The 24079-nt window shown below is 45.5% G+C and overlaps 1 protein-coding gene across 1 annotated transcript in view; it reads right to left on the reverse strand.

Annotated features, from left to right (window-relative positions):
- The window catches only part of DOCK1 (dedicator of cytokinesis 1), a 421618-nt gene that overhangs the window by 104290 nt on the left and 293249 nt on the right, over positions 1-24079 (reverse strand). Inside the window, exon 29 of the mRNA XM_069753948.1 lies at positions 19429-19523. Coding sequence (XP_069610049.1) covers positions 19429-19523 — 95 coding nt within the window. The remainder of the gene's footprint in view (positions 1-19428; positions 19524-24079) is intronic.

A 24079-nucleotide genomic window follows, 5' to 3' on the forward strand; every position in this document is an offset into this window, starting at 1 on the left:
TGTTTCTGAGTTTCCTTTCACAGGTGACGAGGTTAATTCGTTAGCTGGCTCCTCTATTTAACTCCACTTAGATCTTTGCTCCATGCCACCTGTCAATGTTCCAGTATTGGTCTTGTTCACTCCTGGATCGTTCTTGTGACCTGTCTTCCCAGCAGAAGCTAAGTTCCAGCTTGTATTTCTTTGGTTTGCTATTTTTCTGTCCAGCTTGCTATTTTTATTGTTGTCTTGCTTGCTGGAAGCTCTGGGACGCAGAGGGAGCGCCTCCGCACCGTGAGTCGGTGCGGAGGGTCTTTTTGCACCCTCTGCGTGGTCTTTTTGCACCCTCTGCGTGGTCTTTTTGTAGATTTTTGTGCTGACTGCAAAGTAACCTTTCCTATCCTCGGTCTGTTCAGTAAGTCGGGCCTCACTTTGCTAAATCTATTTCATCTCTGTGTTTGTATTTTCATCTTTACTCACAGTCATTATATGTGGGGGGCTGCCTTTTCCTTTGGGGAATTTCTCTGAGGCAAGGTAGGCTTTATTTTTCTATCTTCAGGGCTAGCTAGTTCCTTAGGCTGTGCCAAGTTGCTTAGGGAGCGTTAGGCGCAATCCACGGCTATTTCTAGTGTGTTTGATAGGATTAGGGATTGCGGTCAGCAGAGTTCCCACGTCCCAGAGCTCGTCCTTTATTATCAGTAACTATCAGGTCATTCCGTGTGCTCTTAACCACCAGGTCCATTATTGTCCTGACCACCAGGTCATAACAGATGTAGCGGTCTTGCGAGACTGCCAAGTCATCTCCAGTCATTGCCGCAATGCATTCTTGGGACCGGAGCGTCGCAATGAGCGGGAAAGGCTGGCGCGGACGCCGGAAGGTGAGAATACAATGATTTTTTATTTTTTTAAATTATTTTTAACATTAGATCTTTTTACTATTGATGCTGCATACTGGCAGCATCAATAGTAAAAAGTTGGTCACACTTATAGATTAACAGCAGCGTTAATGTACTGCTAAACCGCTATGGGGGCACTGACTGGAGAGGAGTAGGGAAGGGCGAATGCGCGGCCGGACTGTGCCGTCGCTGATTGGTCGCGGCCGGCCGCGACCAAACAGCAACGCAGGATTTCCGTGACAAACAGACAGAAGTGACCCTTAGACGATATATAGATAGATAAATTCCATTGACAAAATTAATGGTAGTTGTCAATTTATGGACAAATTGCAAGGAGGAATAACAGAGGAACAGAATGGTAACATAACACATTCAGAACTTAATGAGCATAAAAGTATTGAAGGGTTATTCTCATTCAAAGATGGATACTGTCGGATAGTTTGGTTTTACACAAACACTCTTGCCATTTACTGCTTATTAAAACTTGCAGCCGTTCTTGAAATATTAACATTCCTCTTGTTTACAGCCTGTTGCCTAGGAGACCGACCACCGCTGCTGTCTGCTTTATAGGCACTAAGATGAAACTGGCCAGGATCAGGAGGTAGCAGTGCGCTCCTGCTGCAAAACATACTAAATACAAAAGAACTTTTAACCCCTTAAGGGCGGCTGGGCGAATTTTCATTTTTTTTCTTCCCCATAGTTTGAGAGCCATAACTTTTTTTTAGTTTAGGACAAGTTGTATTTTTGAATGACATCAGCCATTTTTTCATAAGATATACTGGAAAGCGGGAAAAAAGTCCACGTGTGGCGAAATATATATATATATATATATATATATATATATATAAAAAAAAAGCGTAATTCCACTAATGTTTTTTTTTTAAATTTGTGGTGTTCATTTTCTGGTAAAAATGATCCTACAGGTCAATATGATTACACAGATGCCAAACATGAATAGTTTTTGTTTTAAGTGGTGAAAAAATGCAGAAGTTAATATATATGGTATATTTATATATATCTAAAAAAAATTTTTTGCTTGTGACACCATTTTTTGAGAGCCGTAACGTTTTTAATTGTCATGATATCGATCTGCGTGAGGGCTCGTCGTTTCCACCCCGTGACATTCTTTTTATTGATATTTGGAAGTAGATATGATGTTTTGATCAACATTTATTACTTTGTTTTGTATTGTTGCGGAGGCGAAACCCCCCCCCCCCCCCCCCCCCCACAATTCTGGAGTTTTGATTTTTTTTTTCATTATGCTGTCTACCGATCAGATTCATTTATTTATCTTATATTTATATTGCAGCAATATCAAATATGTGCATTTTATATTATTTCCTATTTTTTTTTTAATTAGTAGGAGAGAATGGTTATTTGAAATATATTTTATATATATATATATATATATATACATATATATATATATATATATAAAATTATTATTTTTTTTACTTTTCACTGTATTAGTTAGTACTCTTAGGGGACTTGAATCTACCTACGATCGCTTGTGCTACGAACAGCAATGGAATAGCAGAACCCGGGCTGATATAGCAATCTTGATCACATCAAGGGCCAGCCGATGGATGCACAGAGCACCACGTCTCCCTGCCTGCGCACATTAAATGCCAGTGTCAGAGATTAACAGCATTGTTTGAAAAGTTAACAGCCGCAGGCAAATGTGCTAAGAGGCAGATGATGGCCGATTAAATCAGCCATCATCTGCTGACAAAAATGCGGGCTCAGCGACAGGGACGCGGCATGTGACATAACTGTAGGTCATATGTCATCAAGGGGTTAAGTGTTGCACACGTTATAATCTCTAACAGTGGAGGTCGGTCTCCAAGAAAATGAGCTGTAAACTAAACAAAAAAAGTTAATATCTCAAGAACAGCTGAAAATTTTAATAAGCGGTAAATTGTAAAATTGCTTGTGTTTACAAGATCTATTCGACAATACCTAGAACGGACTGATCGGTCCCTTATACAGATTGTGATTTCAGCGACTAATTTATGACAGTAAAAGTAATGCTGTGGTCCAACGACTATAGAGAAACCATCAGGACAGAACACAGCCTGCCTGGATCTGCATTTCCCAGAGATGTCTGCATCTTGCCGGAGTAAAGCGCGCACCATGGAGAGCTCCTGTCAGAGCGTTAATCTGATGTGGTGTGTGAGAGTCACTGGCGCTTATTATTGTCCTGTGATTAGAAAGTCTGAAGAAAATCTTGTTTTTTCTCAGATTACAAAAATCAGACAAAACCGCGGCGCAATTTCAGACCGTGGGAGATAATAAAATCTTCAGTCATGCGGTTCAGAAGACACCGCGCGCAACGAAGCCTCGGCTAATTTCAGAAGGTTTAAGAATGCCATGATTGATAACGAATTTTAAATGGGGTTACAAAAGGCATTACTATAATGTCACACCAATTAAGTTAGATGGAAAGATAATGAAGGCTTTTATTTCAGCCGATCAATTCTATCGAGATTACACCCGACGACTTTCCACTGCTTTGATAAGCGAATATTTGATATCAAAATAAGGGACATTCAACGGAGGAGAAATAAAGGCTGCGCATTAACGCGGTCAGTGAAGGTCAAAACACAGATATTTAGGGATAAACAATACGATAAAATCATACGGATCCCTCAAAAGTAACGTTGATCTTCAGTTGTTCTCCGAACAAGTAGTTAGAGTTCACTTATCAGTTTCTGATAACACCCTTCACATATTTTGCTGGCTTCAGTTTGTGGCTTTACTCATCCTACCCAGGTCCAGCGCTGAGTTTTCACCTGCTGCGCCCGATGTCTGCAGCGCTAATGTCACAGGACAGCACCGTAGCCAATAACTAAGCGCAGTGGCTCTGCTCGCGTTGATGGTACGAGCCGCTGAACTTATTAATTGGCTGTAGTGCTGTCGACTAGTAATGAGCGAATGTGCTTGGATAAAGCTTTATCCGAGCACGCTCGTGTGCTAACCGAGTGTGCCGAGTGTCTTTGGCGTGCTCGAAAAATATGTTTGAGTCCCCGTTTTCTTAAAAAGAATAATTCCACCGTCCATACCGAGGCAGCTACTTTACGAGACGATGGACTACGAACAAGCAGGCCTTCCAGCAGAGCCCCCCAAGCCTCCCGCTACCGGGAGGTCACTAGCTCATGGGAAAGGAAATGACTATGCTGAATACTGGGTCAACCTTAAAATTGGTAGACTCCATTGTATAGAAGTGACACGTCTATTTTATACAGTCTGTGACAGTAGCGTAGCTACCGGGGGGCAGGGGGGGCCATCGCCCCGGGCCCCGCGCTCTGTGGGGGCCCACCCAGAGCTACGCTACTGTAACATTCAGGGACAGGGCAGGGAGAATCGATCTCCCTGCTCTGCCGCTATGGGGCCCCTGAGCAGGCGGGGGGGCCCAGTGCCAGCAGTGGGCCCCCCGCCCGTTATCGCAATGTGAGCTGTATCGGCATCTAGCCGATACAGCTCACCGCATTGATGAGGGAAGGAGCGCTGCGCTCCTTCTCCCATCATCCCCCACACTGACAGAGGGCGCGATGACGTCACTGTCCGGCGCCCGCTGTCAGTGGATGAGCAGGAGCAGGGAGCGCCGCTGGAACAAGGAGGAAGAGAGGTGAGTATTTGTTTATTTATGGGATCTGCCTATTCAGGGGGGGGGGTGCTGCCTTATATACATGGTCTGCCGATTTGGGGGGGGGGGGGGGAAGTGCTGCCTTATATACATGGTCTGCCGATTTGGGGGTGGGGGGAGTGCTGCCTTATATACATGGTCTGCCTATTTGGGGGGGGGAGGGGAAGTGCTGCCTTATATACATGGTCTGCCGATTTTGGGGGGGGAGTGCTGCCTTATATACATGGTCTGCCTATTGGGGGGGGGGGGGTGCTGCCTTATATACATGGTCTGCCGATTTGGGGGTGGGGGGGTGGGGGGAGTGCTGCCTTATATACATGGTCTGCCTATTTGGGGGGGGGAGGGGAAGTGCTGCCTTATATACATGGTCTGCCGATTTGGGGGGGGGAGTGCTGCCTTATATACATGGTCTGCCTATTGGGGGGGGGGGGTGCTGCCTTATATACATGGTCTGCCGATTTGGGGGGGGGGGGGGGGGGAGTGCTGCCTTATATACATGGTCTGCCGATTTGGGGGTGGGGGGGGGTGGGGGGAGTGCTGCCTTATATACATGGTCTGCCTATTTGGGGGGGGAGGGGAAGTGCTGCCTTATATACATGGTCTGCCGATTTGGGGGGGGGGGTGCTGCCTTATATACATGGTCTGCCTATTGGGGGGGGGAGGGGGAGTGCTGCCTTATATACATGGTCTGCCTATTTGGGGGGGAAGTGCTGCCTTATATGCATGGTCTGCCGATTTGGGGGGGGGAGTGCTGCCTTATATACATGGTCTGCCTATTTGGGGGGGCGAGAGGGGAAGTACTGCCTTATATACATGGTCTGCCTATTTGGGGGGGAAGTGCTGCCTTATATGCATGGTCTGCCGATTTGGGGGGGGGGAGTGCTGCCTTATATACAGGATCTGCCTATTGGGGGGACGCTACCTTATTTGCAGGATCTGCCTATTGGGGGGGTGCAGCCTTATATACAGGATCTGCCTATTGGGGGGGTGCAGCCTTACATACAGGATCTGCATATTGGGGGGTGCTGCCTTATATACAGGATCGGCCTATTGAGGGGGTGCTGCCTTATATACAGGATTTGCCTATTGGGGGATGCTTCCTTATATACAGGATCTGCCTATTGGAGGGGGTGCTGCCTTTTATACAGGATCTGGCTATGGGGGTGCTGCCTTATATACAGGATCTGCCTATTGGGGGGGTGCTGCCTTATATACAGGATCTGCCTATTGGGGGGGTTCTGCCTTATATATAGGATCTGCCTATGGGGCTGCTGCCTTATATACGGGATTTGCCTATGGGGGTGCTGCCTTATATACAGTATCTGCCTATGGGGGTACTGTCTTATACTACAGGGTCTGCCTATGGGGGTACTGTCTTATACTACAGGGTCTGCCTATGGGGTGCTGTCTTATACCACAGGGTCTGCCTATGGGGTGCTGTCTTATACCACAGGGTCTGCCTATGGGGTGATGTCTTATACTACAGGGTCTGCCTATGGGGTGCTGTCTTATACCACAGGGTCTGCCTATGGGGTGCTGCCTTGTACTATATTGAGGACTATCTGGCACATTATACTATATGGAGGTTATCTATGGGGCCATCACACAGTGAAGGGGCATCATACAGTGTGGGGATTACAGTGAGGGGGCCATCATATAGTGTAATAAGGGGTCAGTATACTGTGTGGGTGGTACTATACAGTTACGGGGCATTATACTGTGTATAGGGGAGCTGTACAGGGGGAGACTGAGGACATTATTATTAAATGTAAAGTGGACACTTATTGTTATAGGGGAACTCAGGTTACTGTGACTATCAAAGGGGCACACAGGGCAATATTACTTTCTAGGGGGCAAAATGTGGGCACTAATTTCTAGGGCACTTGTACCCGGCATTACTTTAGAAGGTACAGAGAACCACACAGGAGGTGCAGTAATAGGGACACATACAGCAGCAGAGGCTCAGTATTGGGGTATCAGGTGCAGTAATAGGGACACATACGGCAGCAGAGGCTCAGTATTGGGGTATCAGGTGCAGTAATAGGGACACATCCGGCAGCAGCGGCTGAGTATCGGGGTATCAGGGGCAGTAATAGGGACATATGGCAGCAGCGGCTCAGTATTGAGGTGTCAGGGGCAGTAATAGGGACACATACGGCAGCAGCAGCTCAGTATTGGGGTATCAGGGGCAGTAATAGGGACACATACGGCAGCAGAGCCTCAGTATTGGGGCATCAGGAGCAGTAATAGGGACACATACGGCAGCAGCGGCTCAGTATTGGGGTATCAGGTGCAGTAATAGGGACATATACGGCAGCAGAGGCTCAGTATTGGGGTATCAGGTGCAGTAATGGGGACCCATACGGCAGCAGAGGCTCAGTATTGGGGCATCAGGAGCAGTAATAGGGACACATATGGCAGCAGCGGCTCAGTATTGGGGTATCAGGTACAGTAATAGGGACACATACAGCAGCAGCGGCTCAGTATTGGGTATCAGGTGCAGTAATAGGGACACAGAGCAGCAGCGGCTCAGTATTGGGGTATCAGGTGCAGTAATAGGGTCACATACGGCAGCAGCGGCTCAGTATTGGGTATCAGGTGCAGTAATAGGGTCACATACGGCAGCAGCGGCTCAGTATTGGGGTATCAGGTGCAGTAATAGGGACACATACGGCAGCAGCGGCTCAGTATTGGGGTATCAGGTGCAGTAATAGGGACACATACGGCAGCAGCGGCTCAGTATTGGGGTATCAGGTGCAGTAATAGGGTCACATACGGCAGCAGCGGCTCAGTATTGGGGTATCAGGGGCAGTAATAGGGACACATACGGCAGCAGCGGCTCAGTATTGGGTATCAGGTGCAGTAATAAGGACACATACAGCAGCAGCGGCTCAGTATTGGGGTATCAGGTGCAGTAATAGGGTCACATACGGCAGCAGCGGCTCAGTATTGGGGTATCAGGTGCAGTAATAGGGTCACACATCAGCAGCGGCTCAGTATTGGGGTATCAGGTGCAGTAATAGGGACACATACGGCAGCAGCGGCTCAGTATTGGGGTATCAGGTGCAGTAATAGGGACACATACGGCAGCAGCGGCTCAGTATTGGGGTATCAGGTGCAGCAATAGGGACACATACGGCAGCAGCGGCTCAGTATTGGGGTATCAGGTGCAGTAATAGGGACACATACGGCAGCAGCGGCTCAGTATTGGGGTATCAGGGGCAGTAATAGGGTCACATACGGCAGCAGCGGCTCAGTATTGGGGTATCAGGGGCAGTAATAGGGTCACATACGGCAGCAGCGGCTCAGTATTGGGGTATCAGGTGCAGTAATAGGGACACATACGGCAGCAGCGGCTCAGTATTGGGGTATCAGGTGCAGTAATAGGGACACATACGGCAGCAGCGGCTCAGTATTGGGTATCAGGTGCAGTAATAGGGACACATACGGCAGCAGTGGCTCAGTATTGGGGTATCAGCAGGATGAGGAGTTTGTGCAGGTTGGGAATAGATGGTGATGGGGCGGGAATATGAGAAGTGAAATGTGTCTTTGTTGTATTCTCTGCAGATGAGTCCTGGCTGGAAGAAGTTGTCATGTCGGTCTGGGCCAGATGGAAAAGACATGAAAAGTGAACGATTCCATCATAAAGGACATCAGCAGTAAGTCATTATCTGTGCTGTGATCTCTTATATGTTCTGTAGGGCTGGTATCTACTACTGACCATATGGCGGTAATATCCATGTTGGTCTTTATATAGAGATCATCTTCAATAATAGCGCTGTCATCTGCTGAAGTTCTCCTCCACTATTAGGGCGCGTCACCCAGTTATAATCAAGGTTACCTGGTTAGGGGCCCACTCAGAAGCTTCGCCCCCCCTGAACCAAAACCCTAGCTACGCCTCTGGTCTGTGACCAATGAGACATGCTGTAATGCCTGGCAATCCGGGCCCCACGGAAATAGCAGAATTAGAGATTCGCTCTCCGTAAACTACTTTTATTATCTGGTGTATTACAAGACGCGATATCCTGTAAACAACTGTGATGCGCACAATGTGCACCATTTACACGTTCCCGCTCATATTTTATTTACATACTCTGCCCTTTTCTCGCTCAGGAGATGTGCTGAAAATAGACATCAATGCTACCATAACCTCCAGACATTTAGGAGTTGTATGTCATAAGCACATTCATCAACCCACTACATTAAACATCTTGCAATTTTTCTAGTCGACCTACTGGCTTCAAGTGGCTCCGTGCTGCATATAGTACTGATGTTACAGCGCACAGCCGGACAGTATCTAAAGTAACGGGAATCTGGAGACAGGGAGGGGGAACCAGCTCCAAGAAGTCGCCTGATGAAACCTTTGATGATCAAGAGGGAAAAAAATGAAAAATTGTACAACGGAATTGTACCAATACTTTGTTTTGTCGGTCAAAGGGCAAGTCCCTGGCCGCTAGACCTGAGCCCTCCGAACCTCCTCCTCCCTGAGACATCCCCAGAAAGAACCTTTTTGGATGCGATGTCATGGGGTCTACTAATAAAAAAGCACTAGGGGAGCTAGGCAGATAGGAGGCGGTTTTCAGGTCTCTGGTCTGATGGCTATGCATCAATGAGACCTCTGGGCCAGGGCGCTGCGAATCTTTTTGCTCATCTCCAATGAGCGCTCAGTTACGACTATGGTTTTACAGGGGAAAGGGTAGGTTCACACGATCAATTTCTCAACCGAGAAAAACAGTCCGATTTTTCAGCGTTTGATCAGAGTGCCATCAATTTTTCACAGACATGGATAGAAAAAAAAAAAAAAGTTTCTCCACCTTCTTCATTCTGCAAGTACGTGAAAATCAGACTACACTTGGATGTTACCTGAGTGCGATCCGATTTGTTTCACGGACAGATAGACTTGCATTGTCAATTTTGACCCAACACTCGGACATGTCTCCGATTTTTTACGCAAACCTAACTTGTGCACGTGTAACGTGTTTCATGCCCCAGCACAATACGTGAATGTGGTGGTCCTGGCTGGGTGTGTAGACTTTAGTTATGGAAGCGTTACGCTCTTGCGGGCCACATGCTGCTGGTGGCTCCGGCTGGCCAGGACCTAAGGAAGTTCAATGCGGGAGACCGCCACTTAACAAGGAACTGTCTTTGACTGAACAATAACTTGGTGGGAATTATATACAACATATAGGGGGTGCATGACTTCATGAACATTTCTCTTAATACGTGGAACATCTTCATACATATTTTCTCTAACCTTTCTTACTTAGTCCTCTATCTTCACCACCTTCCAAGAACTTAACTCGTCCCCAACAACGGTGCTACAGTCAGTGAGAGTCCAGTATTTCAACCCGCGGCTCCGCATCCTTTTCCCTTTAGAGGAGCTACTTTGCCTCTATGGCCGTTACTCAACTCCTCTGCTGACCGATGCCTTGGAACTACCGCTCGGGGCACTCTCTTCGTCTCACACTCCCTGCTCTGATCCATCCTTTTACCTTCTGAACTTGCAGGCTTGGTTTGGCGTTGCTAGGTTTCCTGCCCAAGGTCCCGTCTCAGGAGAACAACTCGCACCTTCTGTCACTTTCTCTTGCCTCTTTCTTGGATCTTGCTATCCGTTCCCATGGACTCACAGTTGCATCCAAGTTACATGACTCTGCTTGCCAGAGACACCGTAGGTCTGCTTCTGCTGCAGGCTAGCCCTATCTGATCTCCTGACAGGAACCGGTCACTGATCCTTCACTTCATCCCCCCCACTCTGGGCTAGTACCAAGCATTAACCCTAACTCTAGGTACTGTCGGGCAAAACACAACACTTTCGCTAATAACACATCACAAAACACATCACGCATTTAAATACATTAAAACAATACAAATATATTTCAGGGAATAGATGGGCAACACTTCAACCTTCTTACACACAGCTCCATAGAATATCAAAGGTATGAGTGTTATCTCTGAAAACCACGGATAGCACTCTTACAAGAAAATCGGTTCTGTGCACTAGTTCAGAGTGGTAAAATCCCACAAATTAGTGGAAATATTTGCGTCTACAAAAACTCAACAGCAAATATATCCCACGTTGACGTATTATTATTTATTTATATAGCACCATTGATTCCATGGTACGGTACATGAGAAGGGGTTACATACAAGTTACAGATATCACTTACAGTAAACAAACTAACAATTACAGACTGATACAGAGGGGCGAGGACCCTGCACTTGCGGGCTTACATTCTACAGGATTATGGGGAAGGAGACAATAGGTTGAGGGTTGCAGGAGCTCCGGTGTTGGTGAGGCGGTAGCTTCGGTAGTGATGAGGCGGCAGTGGGGTCAGTGCAGGCGGTAGGCTTTCCTGAAGAGATGAGTTTTCAGGTTCCGTCTGAAGGATCCGAATGTGGTTGATAGTCGGACGTGTTGGGGGAAATAATTCCAGAGGATGGGGGATATTCGTGAGAAGTCTTGGAGGCGATTGGATGAGGAGCGAATAAGTGTGGAGGAGAGAAGGAGGTCTTGGGAGGATCGGAGATTACGTGAGGGAAGATATTGAGAGATTAGTTCAGAGATATATGGAGGAGACAGGTTATGGATGGCTTTGTAGGTCAGTATTAGTAATTTGAACTGGATACGCTGAGGGAATGGGAGCCAGTGAAGAGATTTGCAGAGGGGGGAAGCAGAGGAGTAGCGAGGAGAGAGATGAATTAGTCGGGCAGCAGAGTTAAGGATGGACTGGAGAGGTGCAAGGGTGTTAGCAGGGAGGCCGCAGATAAGGATGTTGCAGTAGTCAAGGCGGGAGATGATGAGGGCATGCACAAGCATTTTAGTAGATTGAGGAAAGGACGGATTCTGGAGATGTTTTTGAGCTGGAGGCGACAGGAGGTGGAAAGAGCTTGGATGTGCGGTTTGAAGGACAGGGCAGAGTCGAAGGTTACTCCGATGCAGTGGACTTCCGGAACGGGGAAAAGCATGATGTCATTGATTGCGATAGATAGGTCAGGTAAGGAAGATCTATGGGATGGAGGAAAGATGATGAGTTCAGATTTGTCCACATTGAGTTTGAGGAAACGAGAGGAGGAGGAGGATATGGCTGATAGGCACTCTGGGATTCTAGACAGCAGAGCGGTGACGTCTGGGCTAGAGAGGAAGATCTGAGTGTCATCAGCATAGAGGTGGTACTGGAATCTAAGGGACTTTATGAGTTGTCCCAAGCCAAGTGTATAGATTGAGAAGAGTAGGGGTCCTAGAACAGAGCCTTGGGGGACTCCAACAAAGAGAGGATGGGATGAGGAGGTAGTGTGGGAGTGGGAGACGCTGAATGTGCGGTTGGAAAGGTATGAGGAGATCCAGGATAGGGCGAGGTCTTTGATGCCAAAGGAGGAGAGGATCTGTAGTAGGAGGCAGTGGTCAACTGTGTCGAAAGCAGAGGACAGGTCTAGAAGGAGGAATACAGAGTATTGTTCATTAGCTTTGGCGGTAAGTAGGTCGTTAGTGATTTTGGTCAGGGCTGTCTCAGTTGAGTGATGGGGGCAGAAACCAGATTGTAGATTGTCAAAGAGCAAGTTAGATGAGAGGTGGGAGGAAAGTTCAGAGTGGACGTGCTGCTCCAGGAGTTTGGAAGCGAATGAGAGCAGTGATATTGGGCGGTAGCTGGATATAGCAGTTGGATCGAGGGATGGCTTTTTAAGGATAGGCGTGATTGTGGCATGTTTGAAAGCAGAAGGGAAGGTGCCAGAAGATAGTGATAGGTTGAAGAGGTGGGTTAGGGATGGGATAAGTGTGGTGGTGAGGTTGGGGAGGAGGTGGGATGGGGTCAAGCGCACAGGGGGTGAGGTGCGTAAAAGCAACTGACAAGTGCCGACTTCAACTAACAAATGAGAATTAAAAGAGATGTAAGAGACTGGGACGATAAAAACTATACAAGGACAAAAACGATTCTGTCTCAAAGTTTGTATATTATGGCCACCACATGTTCGCATGGACCAAAGATGTTTTTTACGCCGGCATAGGAAATCAAATCAGCCAACAAATGATTGATTTGCTCGTTCGTCACCATGTTTTCAGAGGCCCATGATCAGGAACAAAGTTGTTAAGAAGAACCCTAAGGGCCAGCGTAAATGGGCCGTTAGGGTTGGCAATGACAGCAGTGTTAGACCGGCATATAAAACAAATTACTGAGTCTTACGCACAGATGTACACGACAATGCGGAAAATAAAGCCTACCCCATTTGCTGACGCCACTGCAATCTATAGACGGCTGAGGGTTAGAGAGTGTAACTAATCCAGCAAATACAGAAATACAAGCTGGAGAGACTCGCACTTTAGTTTTCAGAAGAATAAAAGATAATTGGTCTCATCAGAAAATTTGTTAGCAAAAGGCAAAAAAATAAAGCGAGGAGGGGAGGAGGGTATTTCTGGTCTGCGGAGGCGGCTGCTAATTGATCCACAGTATAAAGGTCTGCACCTGAAATAAGCTTATTAGATGCCGGTCTCTAAAAAAACAAACTATGCTAATTAAAGCCCGAAGGATTTCATTAGACAAATTCATCTTTTTTTTTTTTTTTTTTAATTTATTTATTCTATTTTTCTTAAATAGAAGAGAGGCCTATTTTCAGATGAAGACCTCATAATAAGCTGGTAATTTGATTTACTGGAAAGGAGTGTGGATGTTATTAACCTAGATACAGCATGTGATGTTAGGATGAAATAATATTTGATATTATTGAATATATTATGCGTGTGTATTTATTTAATACTTTTCAGTTTTGTGCGAGAATTTAGATTTTGGTATTAAAGGTTTCCTGCTAAAAAAAACATGTCGTCCTCAATTCATAAGATGGGGGAAGAACTTGCTGATGGCTGGAAGCCAAACCCCTACTGATCCCAAGAATGGGGCTCTGCAGGTGTTTTGTCCCCAACATAACCAAGAAAAGTAAAGACAGATAAATGCATTAACCTAACGATCCCTGTGTGGCCTATATTAAAAAAAAAAAAAAAAAAAAAATTAATTAACTGGTTCATGCAGCTTTACATGAACACCCAAGCCTTACACTATGGCTGGTCCGAATAACTATAGCAATTGTTACCATCCACCTCTCGTGTCTCCCCTTTTCCTCATAGTTTGTAAGCTTACGAGCAGGGCCCTCACTCCTCTTGATATCTGTTTTGAACTGTATTTCTGTTATGCTGTAATGTCTATTGTATGTACAAGTCCCCTCTATAATTTGTAAAGCGCTGCGGAATATGTTGGCGCTATATAAATAAAAATTATTATTATTATTATTATTATTAATATCCATGGACGAAGCTAGATGGACTAGCGATGCGTGTTGGGATGACACCTACAGGCTTTTTCCATAAGTGTGACAAGTATGTATGGTGGATAGGTTATTTTCTAGATGTATTTATCTGTTACTTTTCTTGGTTATGTTGGGGATAAAATATCGGAGATGAATTTTTTTTTTGCACTTTGCACTTTACTGAGGCCTGTCCCACACGTCCAGATAATTCCGGTACCGGAAAAATCGGTACCGGAATTATCCGTGTGCTCACGTGGCACATCAGTGTGGCACATGTGCGGCATCCGTGTGCCGCCTGGGTACCACACGCACCGTGCAGGAGACAGCGCTACAGTTAAGCGCTGTCCCCTGCATCTGGTGCTGAAGCCGCGGCGAGTAGAGGAAGCAGCGAGGGAGTCGGGTAAGTATTTTATTAACCCTGCTGTTCTGTTGGTCAAAAATGACCGACTTTGAACTTCAATATTCTTTAAAATATTCAAGATGCGGCTCTGAAACCCGTGGCCGACCGACCCATCCTCATTTAAGTCAATCAACCACAAGTTTCAGAACCGCATCTTGAACACCCCAAAAAATACCAAAGTTCAAAATAGGTCTCCCCAGACCGAACAGAACAGCAGGGTTAACAGCGGGGGGGCGCACAGGGGGTGGGAGGGGATTGGGGACAGGGATCTTTTTTTAAACACCAAAAAAAAAAAGATTTTTCATATCTTCTCTCCAGCGAACGCTGCTGGAGAGAAGAAATGAATGGCGGCTTCAGCACCAGATGCAGGGGACTGCGCTTACTGTAGCACTGTCTCCTGCACGGCACACGGACAGCATCCGTGTGCGTTACGTGTTTTACATGGACCCATTGACTTTAATGGGTCCGTGTGATACGTGCGCTCCCACAAACACTGACATGTCTCCGTGTTCTTCAAACGGACCCACGGTCCGTGAAAACACGCTGACATCTGCAGAGACACATTGATTTTAATGTGTCTACGTGAGTCAGTGTCTCTGGTACGTGAGGAAACTGTCGCCTCACGTACCGGAGCCACTGACGTGTGAAACCGGCCTGACAGTGTATTTTATTGTTGGCAGTGAGGCATATTTTGGCTTATCTCTAATATTTGTATCTTCCCAGTGTAATCACCATCTTCCTAACTTATAATGATATCTTTTTAGACATGATATAATATAGTTTTTATGTATAACACCATCAGATAAATTCCTTAATTGTATATATCATGCTCATACTTTATTATATGCTCATTGCATATTAATTGGTGCCCACTTTGTATGGAATTGCAAATTACATCTCATGGGGTTTATCAGACCCTTTCAGCCTGTTTCTGGGCATCTTTATTGCAGTTGCCTTTATGTTTTGTGTTTTTTTTTAATGTTTTTAATATGTTTTGGTGTTTCAATAAAGCCCTTTTCATTATTTATTCTTTGGTGCATGCACTGTTACGGTAATTGTGCAATTGTTTCTACTCTATATTGCGATGTCTGTAAAGCGCTGTGGAATAAGATGGCGCTATATAAAGTAATTACTGTACATAAAGGGACGACTCTTGTAAATACATTCACCTAATCTCCAAGGCAAATTAATGAGTAAAGCAATGCAATGGCAATTGTAGAAAAAAAATAGTGCAAAATGTCAAAAATAATAAAACTGGTAGGATTTTATCAGATAAAGTAAACGTTTCCAAAACTTAAGGTTACAGTAAGCTTCCCTCAACTTACCCAAAAAACCTTATTTACTTCCAAGCATTGTAATTAGTACTGCGAGGAGAAGGAAATTTTGAGATCGGCCTCATAAATCACTTCCATCGTCAAAGCTGAGGAAACATGCTTTTCTTCAAAAACTATTGCTGTTAATGATGTATGACAACAAACATGGCATCAATATTCATTAACATGACTCTGCGAGGCGCAAGTTGCCACCGTATGACTGCAGCGATTTGTTCTCAAGTTACCGGAAGTCGGAAAGTTTAACGTGCGTGGAGCAAAGGAGCGAGAAAAGTATAAAAAAAAAACAAAGAGAAATTCTAATCTGTAGGTAAGTACATAACACAAGGAGCTCACCAGTCACTTCTGACAGATACCGGATTACGGCCAGTACCTAGCAGTGTATCCAGAAATAACAATGCTTTAGTGTGTGGTCTATGCGATGGCTACAAGAGCAGACATGGAATAATGCAGCTCCTTCTCCCTCTACCAGAAGGAAGTCTCAGCACGATCTTAGGCTTCACTGACAGCCTGGAATAGATCAAATCATCTTCCCAAAAGCTATGGAAACTTACTAGTAAAGGCGGCCGTACGCCTAACACGGCTCTAGACTGAATGCTAACTTGGCCGAATTACATCCACCTCCTTCCAAGTGCAGATCATGAATGTGTTCTCAACAGGGAGCGGAGAATAAGAATCAAGCAGCAGATAAAGGTAAGGGCTACACGGCAATGATGGCCACGACACATGTCACAAGGTCAAAGTTGGCAGTGTGTCCCTGATACAAAGCAGCACAATACAAGTGAATGGAGCTGCACTGCATTGCTTTTTCAGACTTGCTTGTCGCGGCGTCTTGATGGTCTGCAATTGCAGAAAGCAAGTTGTAAAAAGATCAACTGCATCGGATTGTGTATGACTTGCTTGTAGCGGCAGCCTTTGGCACGCAATGCAACCCCATCCCCACTGTACATATATGGAGGCGACATGTCTCTATAAAAATCAGACATGTAGTATAGATTTTAGTGGTTTTGTTAGAACCAAAGATGAGAGTGCACACGGACATAGCAGGAGCCAAGCCGCCCGCCGCTCACACAGTGTGTGCAGTACAGTAACGAGCTGTAAAAGGAGTTTTGGGGGGTGACGGACTCCCTTTAAGCTCTGTAGACGCTCTCCCCCAACAGGACCGGACTCAACTCTTCCTTACATGAACAACCCTATGAAGTCAGTGGGCGGCATGTCCATTTTTCCTGAATCATTAGATGTCCTATTCTTCGTTAGGGGTTGTCTGATTTAGCCAGTTCCTCTTATGTTATCAGATATACTGCCGTCAGACAATCCACCATAATCTAATGCTGCATTTCATCATTTACATCCTCTCTACAATATAAGAAAAAGAGCAACCAAGTTACTGATCGTCAATGATAACTTGTGCCTTCGTTATTGTGAACTGCATGGCGTGACAGACACGAGTGCACATATATATCCATCTACCTCTCTCCACGCCGTGGTAATGTATGCAGCGTCCTTCAGCAATGCATATATCACCTTGGCATAGATAGAATGGCGCAGGAGACATCAAGGTTATGTATCTTGCAGCACACCAGCTAAATCCTAACCTATATTACATTCTGGAGAGCAGTGCAATTAAGGTCTTGGCAACATTGTACAGTTTTAATTGGGAAACAGAATAAATAAAACATCAAACAAAATAAGGGAGGGGGGTGACGGTATATAGTTATGTGCACAGTTTGCAGGAATAAATAAAATAGATTTTTTTTCCCCTCCTAAAATTAACATAATAATAATAAAATATGAAATCTGTAAAAACTGCTCATCAGTACATTATTCTTCAGACGCATCCCTTACCTTTACTGATGTGTTATTGAGAAGAGGATCACTGAATAATGCTTGGTGTATAAAAAAATATACTATAAAAAGGTGTTTACTGGTGCAGAAAAGCCGCCATAAATCTTATTGTCAACCAGTGCATGCAGAATCAGCCGGTTGTGTGCAGTCGTTTTACACATGTGCATACATATATCCATGCTAGGGACGCCGAGCAGTTATCCTCACCATGGACAATTACAGAAAATGTGCACATGCATAAACATTGCAGGGGTTGATCAGTTTGCGAACCCTATGGATTGGATTTTTAATGGGGTCAGACAAGATTAAAGGGCAAGATGTTTAGATTCAAGGGAATCTCTTTTAAAATATAGCACCTGTCGAAATCTGTACTGCAGTGCACAAGGGATGCACAGTGTGGCCCAGGGCCCCGCCACATACTTCTCCATCGCCTAGGGTCCTGACACACCCTGCGCCCTCGCCTAGGGCCCTGACGCACACTGCACCCTCGCCTAGGGCCCTGACGCACACTGCACCCTCGCCTAGGGCCCTGACGCACACTGCGCCCTCGCCTAGGGTCCTGACGCACACTGCGCCCTCGCCTAGGGCCCTGACACACCCTGCGCCCTCGCCTAGGGCCCTGACGCACACTGCACCCTTGCCTAGGGCCCTGACACACACTGCACCCTCGCCTAGGGCCCTGACGTACACTGCACCCTCGCCCAGGGCCCTGACGCACACTGCACCCTCGCCTAGGGCCCTGACGCACACTGCGCCCTCGCCTAGGGCCCTGACGCACACTGCGCCCTCGCCCAGATTTCAGACGCACACTGCACCCTCGCCTAGGGCCCTGACGTACACTGCGCCCTCGCCTAGGGCCCTGACGCACACTACACCCTCGCCTAGGGCCCCGACACACACTGCACCCTTGCCTACGGCCCTGACGCTCACTGCACCCTCGCCTAGGGCCCTGACGCACACTGCACCCTCGCCCAGGGCCCTGACGCACACTGCGCCCTCGTCCACGGACCCGACATGCAATGAGCCTTTGCTCAGGTTTGTGACGAACACTGCTGCCTGGCTCAGGGAACACGGATCCTTTGCCCAGCACCCTGACGTGCACTGCTCCCTTTTGTAGAAAAGGATCTGCTTTATTGGTATAGTTACTCAAGTTGAGTAACTATACCAGTGCGGTACGCACCAGAAATGCGTTATATGTTCCCCATCCCAGGCTGCACCACACAGGATCCCTGCACAGAGCTCCACCAAACAAGCTCCCTGCCCTGTGCTGCATGGCTAAGCCTCCCATCCCGGGGCCCTGCCCCACAGGCTCCCCGCCCAGCGCTGTGCAACATATTCTCCCGTCCATGTGCATGAGCCCTCAGTGCTTTTTACAGCATACAGACACCCAAGTGTAGTTTTAGTGACTCGAGAAAAGAAAATTCTCTAAAATCGAAAAAAATATCACCCTTGATTATTCTCAGGATGTACCTGCTGTATAGTCAAAGCCATCTGCCAGTGCGCGAGCACAGAGACCATCAGGAAGGCTGAACTACTAAACTCATTAGGGGTTACACTGAGCTGGAACAGGAAAGCTAGCAGCTGTAGTTCGCTGTGGCAGGTGGGCGGAAATTATTCTCACGTTACAAACAAAATATGAAGATGAGCAAAAAAAAAACAACAAAATATAACAACACACTGGGAAGAATTTTCCCATCTATTTTCCGTCACTATATCCGCCCTAGTTTCCTGTATATGGAAACTTTATTACAATTTATTAATTCATCATTATTTCTAAGATTTTTAGATCGAAACGCTCATCGTTTAGATTCAATGCCAGAAAGTGAGCCGTAATCATTGGCTGCCGATACAAGAGACGGCGCCCATGCGTGCGTGTCACAAGCGCGGCCTCAAAATGTGATCAAGAGGCTATCCATTCATGTATACAGGAATATATAACAAACTTCGTAATTATTCCCTACAGCCATATTTCACATGGATGCAGGTTGTACCACTACGTCATGAGTGAATTTCCGCTCAGTTATTGGGGTCTGTACTCACTTGTTTTGCATCATGTTCATTATAACCCAGTCTGACGGATACACGTTCTTCCCGATGAGGTTCTTAAACATGATAAAGGTTTCCATAAGAAAGTCCTAAGAAAAAAAAAAAAAAAACAGAAGGCAAAATGTTTCAGTACTTGACCACCTTTGGGCCACGCAGACAAACTTCCAGGCGGTCTTGGTTTCACTCTGCAATCATGTTCTAAAACGTCACAGAATAGTAGAGCGGCTGCCAGACACAGCCAGACTCCCCGTAGACAAGGCAATTTGCTGTATACACTGCGCTACACTTTCTGATCGGTGAATATGGGTCGCCAGCCAGGGCCGTGTGGTACTCGGCAATGGGTCCGGTCGCAGTTAAAGGGGATGTCACGGTGGCTGCGACCTGGTCCGTGGCCCTGGGCACTCAATTAAAGGGGAACGGTCTTTAAGGGTATTTGTGAATAAAGTTGATTGTTCGTGATGCCACCTGTGGTGTTCGGTCAGTGGGGACCGACGCCACTTAAAGGGGTGCTCTGGGGTGATGGTATAGCGGCTAGATGGTGACGCTTCCCACAGGTGAAGCGGGGTCCCCAAGGCTCCCAAGGAGTATGACTCAGGGTTGCAGTCTTTACCTGGTTTACTGTTGAGAGAAGGCCACAGTCCAGGGTACCGGCAACAAGTACAGAAAGAGTCCAGGCAGCTCGGAAACCAGTGGAAATCCCCTTGGCAGGTCAGGTTGAGAGCCTTCCACTTTGCACTCACTATTAGTCCCTTGCTACCTGAAGTGTCTTTACAAGGTTCTCGTACTTCCCTGTCCTGGGACAGTACCTGTATGAAGGCAGCTTGAGCCGTTCCTTCTGGGGTCTCTGCACGGTGACTCCAGGCTCTAGAATGCTGCTGTACCACAGGTGTTGTATGAGCAGTTTACGTATAGTCCTATGCCCTCCGGTTCTGTCGCGTGACTTTTAGTCTCCCATGACCTCGGGCTCCCGGTACCCGGTTTCTGCACTCTGGCTCACAGGAGGCCCACTTGCAGCCTCCCTGAGCTCCTAATCTCTCCTCTGCTCCTTTCCCTTCACTGTCTGCTCCAGACTAAACTAAGACTATCTGACTTCTCCTCCAGACCAATATCTATATATACCAGGGAAGCTCCCCTAAAACCGGGTTTTGAGCTCCCCCTCCTGGCCCAGAGTCAGAATGTGTTGTGTGTGGGATAACCTGCCAAAGGGATCCCTCTCGTCTCCAGGCACAGCATTACCCTCCGCGAGAGGAAGACAGCACTACTATGGTATCCGAACTCCTGGGGTGCCACATATACATAGCACTAAACAAAGCGCTGTCTATTCAGCATATAGGTCCTTCTCTGGATCCAGTGGTCACGTGATTGCTAGGTATAGGAAGGAAGCAGGAGCTGCAGGGTCACAGGAGGATGAGTCAACTCTGCTATGCAGCCAGGCAGATGAATTTTCCCATGTAACTGAGGCTAATATACTAACTACAGTTGCAGAGGAAATTTAGAAAAAATGTATTCTTTTAGATTTGTAAATGTGTGCTTATATGTGTATATTGCGTGTGTGTGTATATATTTTATAGGAAATAAATGAAAAATACATTAAAAAAAGGTTTTAAAACAGTTACTGCCAATACACAAAAATCGCTGTTCGTAGCTCTCCCATCATTAAGAAAAACCAAACCTATGTCTAATATTTAAAAATAATTGTTATAAAATGGGAAACAATTGAAAAGGTTATTTCATTGGTCCTTTGAGATCATATAAAAAAAAATGTGAAAAAGCATACATTTTCTTTTATTTTACCACTGATCGCAAGTATGCAAAAAAAAAAAGAAAGTTTAACAAATCATATTAATATTGGAATAAGAAAAAAAAATCACCTGTTTACACTGCATGTATAAAAAAAAAATTCCTTGTCAGTAATGGGGGTAAAGACTCGGTCTTGGCAACAAGGTACTGTTTCCAGATTTTCCATTTAGTTAAGAAAAAAATACATAAGTTCCACAGTGGGTTCGAAAAGTCATGTCTAGTGATGAGCGAACGTGCTTGGATAAGGTGTTATCTGAGCATGCTCGGGTGCTAACCGAGTGTCTTTGGCGTGCTTGAAAAATATGTCCAAGTCCCTGCAGCTGCATGTCTCGTGGCTGTTCTACAGCTGCAACACATGCAGGGATTACCTGTTTGTTAGACATGAAGACACGGGACTCAAACATATTATTCGAGCATGCCGAAGTCACTCGTTAGCACCCGAGCATGCTCGCTCATCACCAAGACTCATGTCCTCTGTTTTTGAACTGTTAAATGCTGCAGATTTTCTACCAAACCCTGTAACAAAAAATACAATAAAAAGGAGCATTTAACCCCTTCATGACCCAGCCTATTTTGACCTTAAAGACCTTGCCGTTTTTTGCAATTCTGACCAGTGTCCCTTTATGAGGTAATAACTCAGGAACGCTTCAACGGATCCTAGCGGTTCTGAGATTGTTTTTTCGTGACATATTGGGCTTCATGTTAGTGGTAAATTTAGGTCAATAAATTCTACGTTTATTTGTGATAAAAACGGAAATTTGGCGAAAATTTTGAAAATTTCGCAATTTTCACATTTTGAATTTTTATTCTGTTAAACCAGAGAGATATGTGACACAAAATAGTTAATAAATAACATTTCCCACATGTTTACTTTACATCAGCACAATTTTGGAAACAAAATTTTTTTTTGTTAGGAAGTTATAAGGGTTAAAATTTGACCAGCGATTTGTCATTTTTACAACGAAATTTACAAAACCATTTTTTTTAGGGACCACCTCACATTTGAAGTCAGTTTGAGGGGTCTATATGGCTGAAAATACCCAAAAGTGACACCATTCTAAAAACTGCACCCCTCAAGGTACTCAAAACCACATTCAAGAAGTTTATTAACCCTTCAGGTGCTTCACAGCAGCAGATGCAACATGGAAGGAAAAAATGAACATTTAACTTTTTAGTCACAAAAATTATCTTTTAGCAACAATTTTTTTAATTTTCCCAATGGTAAAAGGAGAAACTGAACCACGAAAGTTGTTGTCCAATTTGTCCTGAGTACGCTGATACCTCATATGTGGGGGTAAACCACTGTTTGGGCGCACGGCAGGGCTTGGAAAGGAAGGAGCGCCATTTGACTTTTTGAATCAAAAATTGGCTCCACTCTTTAGCGGACACCATGTCACGTTTGGAGAGCCTCGTGTGCCTAAAAATTGGAGCTCCCCCACAAGTGACCCCATTTTGGAAACTAGACATCCCAAGGAACTTATCTAGATGCATAGTGAGCACTTTGAACCCCCAGGTGCTTCACAAATTGATCCGTAAAAATGAAAAAGTACTTTTTTTCACAAAAAAATTCTTTTAGCCTCAATTTTTTCATTTTCACATGGGCAACAGGATAAAATGGATCCTAAAATGTGTTGGGCAATTTCTCCTGAGTACACCAATACCTCACATGTGGGGGAAAACCACTGTTTGGGCACATGGTAAGGCTCGGAAGGGAAGGAGCGCCATTTGACTTTTTGAATGAAAAATTATTTCCATCGTTAGCGGACACCATGTCGCGTTTGGATAGCTCCTGTGTGCCTAAACATTGGCGCTCCCCCACAAGTGACCCCATTTTGGAAACTAGACCCCCCAAGGAACTTATTTAGATGCCTAGTGAGCACTTTAAACCCTCAGGTGCTTCACAAATTGATCTGTAAAAATGAAAAAGTACTTTTTTTTCACAAAAAAATTCTTTTCGCCTCAATTTTTTCATTTTCACATGGGCAATAGGATAAAATGGATCATAAAATTTGTTGGGCAATTTCTCCCGAGTACGTCGATACCTCATATGTGGTGGTAAACCACTGTTTGGGCACTCGGCAGGGCTCGGAAGGGAAGGCGCGCCATTTGACTTTTTGAATGGAAAATTAGCTCCAATTGTTAGCGGACACCATGTCGCGTTTGGAGAGCCCCTGTGTGCCTAAACATTGGAGCTCCCCCACAAGTGACCCCATTTTGGAAACTAGACCCCCCAAGAAACTTATCTAGATGCATATTGAGCACTTTAAACCCCCAGGTGCTTCACAGAAGTTTATAACGCAGAGCCATGAAAATAAAAAATAATTTTTCTTTCCTCAAAAATGATTTTTTAGCCTGGAATTTCCTATTTTGCCAAGGATAATAGGAGAAATTGGACCCCAAATATTGTTGTCCAGTTTGTCCTGAGTATGCTGATACCCCATATGTGGGGGTAAACCACTGTTTGGGCGCACGGCAGGGCTCGGAAGGGATGGCACGCCATTTGGCTTTTTAAATGGAAAATTAGCTCCAATCATTAGCGGACACCATGTCACGTTTGGAGAGCCCCTGTGTGCCTAAACATTGGAGATCCCCCAGAAATGACACCATTTTGGAAACTAGACCCCCAAAGGAACTAATCTAGATGTGTGGTGAGGACTTTGAACCCCCAAGTGCTTCACAGAAGTTTATAACGCAGAGCCATGAAAATAAAAAAAAAAAATTATTTTCTCAAAAATGATCTTTTAGCCTGCAATTTTTTATTTTCCCAAGGGTAACAGGAGAAATTTGACCCCAAAAGTTGTTGTCCAGTTTCTCCTGAGTACGCTGATACCCCATATGTGGGGGT

The sequence above is a fragment of the Ranitomeya imitator genome, chromosome 2, assembly GCF_032444005.1.
Source record: "Ranitomeya imitator isolate aRanImi1 chromosome 2, aRanImi1.pri, whole genome shotgun sequence".
NCBI classification, from domain to species: Eukaryota; Metazoa; Chordata; class Amphibia; order Anura; family Dendrobatidae; genus Ranitomeya; species Ranitomeya imitator.